Consider the following 1,887-nt stretch of genomic DNA (forward strand, 5'->3'; position numbering starts at 1 on the left):
TTTTTTTTTTTCTTTTGTGAGACGGAGTCTCTCTCTGTCGCCCAGGCTGGAGTGCAGTGGTGTGATCTCGGCTCACTGCAAGCTCCGCCTCCCAGGTTCACGCCATTCTCCTGCCTCAGCCTCCCGAGTAGCTGGGACTACAGGCACCCACCACCATGCCCGGCTAATTTTTTGTATTTTTAGTAGAGACTGGGTTTCACCGTGTTAGCCAGGATAGTCTCAATCTCCTGACCTCGTGATCCGCCCACCTCGGCCTCCCAAAGTGCTGGGATTACAGGCGTGAGCCTCCGTGCCTGGCCCAGACTGTATTCTTATACATACACATATACCTATATTTGTTTTTTCAGGTGGACCGTTAGTAATTCTTTTTACAAAGTGCTCTCTGACAGGTTCAATTTTTTAGATTGTGAGAGCAATGAAACATTTAGAGACTATATAGTTTTTTGTGACTATGACTTCATTTATGGTTTTGAACACATGTCAGTACAACAGTATAAGATCTTACATTAGGCATCTGAAAACAAATTATCAGTAACTTTTATATTTTCTCTACAGTCTGCACCCTCTCTCTTTCTTAAAAGCAATTTTGAGTACTTAAGAGGTAATTATCGAAAAGCCGTGAAGCTATTAAATAGTTCAAACATTGCTGAGCATCCAGGATTCATGAAAACAGGTAAAAGAAAATTGTGAAATTTTAACTTTTTTTTGCCTGACTCTTGTACCCCTTCTTCCTTGTCCATCTCCCAACACCCAGTCTTTTGAGTGATTTATGCTCATTTTTTAATGAAAATGTTTTAATATTTCTGCTGCAAAAATTTCCATCCTGTTTCTACTTTAGAAGAAACCTCATTACTTCTTGCTTTTACTTTGCTTTCTTTCCTTTTTTTACTTTTCCAGGTTGGATCACTTTCCTCCCCTCCCTGCACCTTCTTTTTTTGTTGTTGTTGAAATAGTCTTGCTTTGTCGCCCAGGCTGAATGCAGTGCCACAATCACAGCTCACTACAGCCTCAACCTCCTGAGCTCAAGTGATCCTCCCACCTCAGCCTCCCAGGTAGCTGGGACTGTAGGCATGCACCATCATGCCTGGCTTACTTATTGTAGAAACAAGGTCTCATTATGTTGCCCAAGCTGATCTCAAACTCCTGGGCTCAAGTGATCCGCCGATCTCAGTCTCCCAAAGTACTGGGATTACAGGCGTCCACCACTGTGCCTGGCCCAGATAGCTTTTTTTTTTTCTTTAACCTGACTTGCCCGCCCTCCCGCCCTTCCTTCCTTCTTTCCCTTCTTTTCTTTTCTTTTCCCTCCCTCCCTTCCTTCCTTCCTTCCTTCTTTCCCTTCTTTTCTTTTCCCTCCCTCCTTCACTTCCTTCCTTCCCTCTCTTCCCTTTCTTCCTTCCTTCCTTCCTTCCTTTCTTTCTTTTTTTTTTTTTGACAGAGTCTTTCTCAGTTGCCCAAGCTGGAGTGCAGTGGTGGCAACATCTTGGCTCACTACAACCTCCACCTCCCTCCTGGGTTCAAGCGATTCTCCCACCTCAGCCTCCTGAGTAGCCGGGACTACAGGCACGCACCATATGCTCAGCTAATTTTTCTATTTTTTGGTAGAGACAGGGTTTTACCGTGTTGCCCAGGCTGTATCGAACTCCTGACCTCAAGTGACCCACCCACCTCAGCGTCTCAAAGTGCTGGGATTACAGGCATGAGCCATCACACCTGGCACTTTAATTTGTTTTTATAAGATCCTTGGACTTTTGCTTTGTAAAGTGAGACTTTTTTTTTCTTTCTTTTTTTTTTTTTTTTAGTGAATTACTATCTGTACCAGAAAAGTGAGATCTTTTAGGTAAATAATAAATAATATAATGTTTTACTTCTTTCTGCCATAAAGGCAGT

General features: G+C 43.0%; 1 protein-coding gene across 3 annotated transcripts in view; it reads left to right on the top strand.

Annotated features, from left to right (window-relative positions):
• CNOT10 (CCR4-NOT transcription complex subunit 10) overlaps positions 1 to 1,887 on the top strand; it is a 58,184-nt gene that overhangs the window by 39,472 nt on the left and 16,825 nt on the right. For all 3 annotated transcript variants that reach the window (XM_017887694.1, XM_017887693.1, XM_017887695.1), the window contains exon 8: positions 556 to 673. In XM_017887694.1, coding sequence (XP_017743183.1) covers positions 556 to 673 — 118 coding nt within the window. The remainder of the gene's footprint in view (positions 1 to 555; positions 674 to 1,887) is intronic.

This window comes from Rhinopithecus bieti, unplaced genomic scaffold (assembly GCF_001698545.2).
Source record: "Rhinopithecus bieti isolate Rb0 unplaced genomic scaffold, ASM169854v2 scaffold_17429, whole genome shotgun sequence".
NCBI lineage: Eukaryota > Metazoa > Chordata > Mammalia > Primates > Cercopithecidae > Rhinopithecus > Rhinopithecus bieti.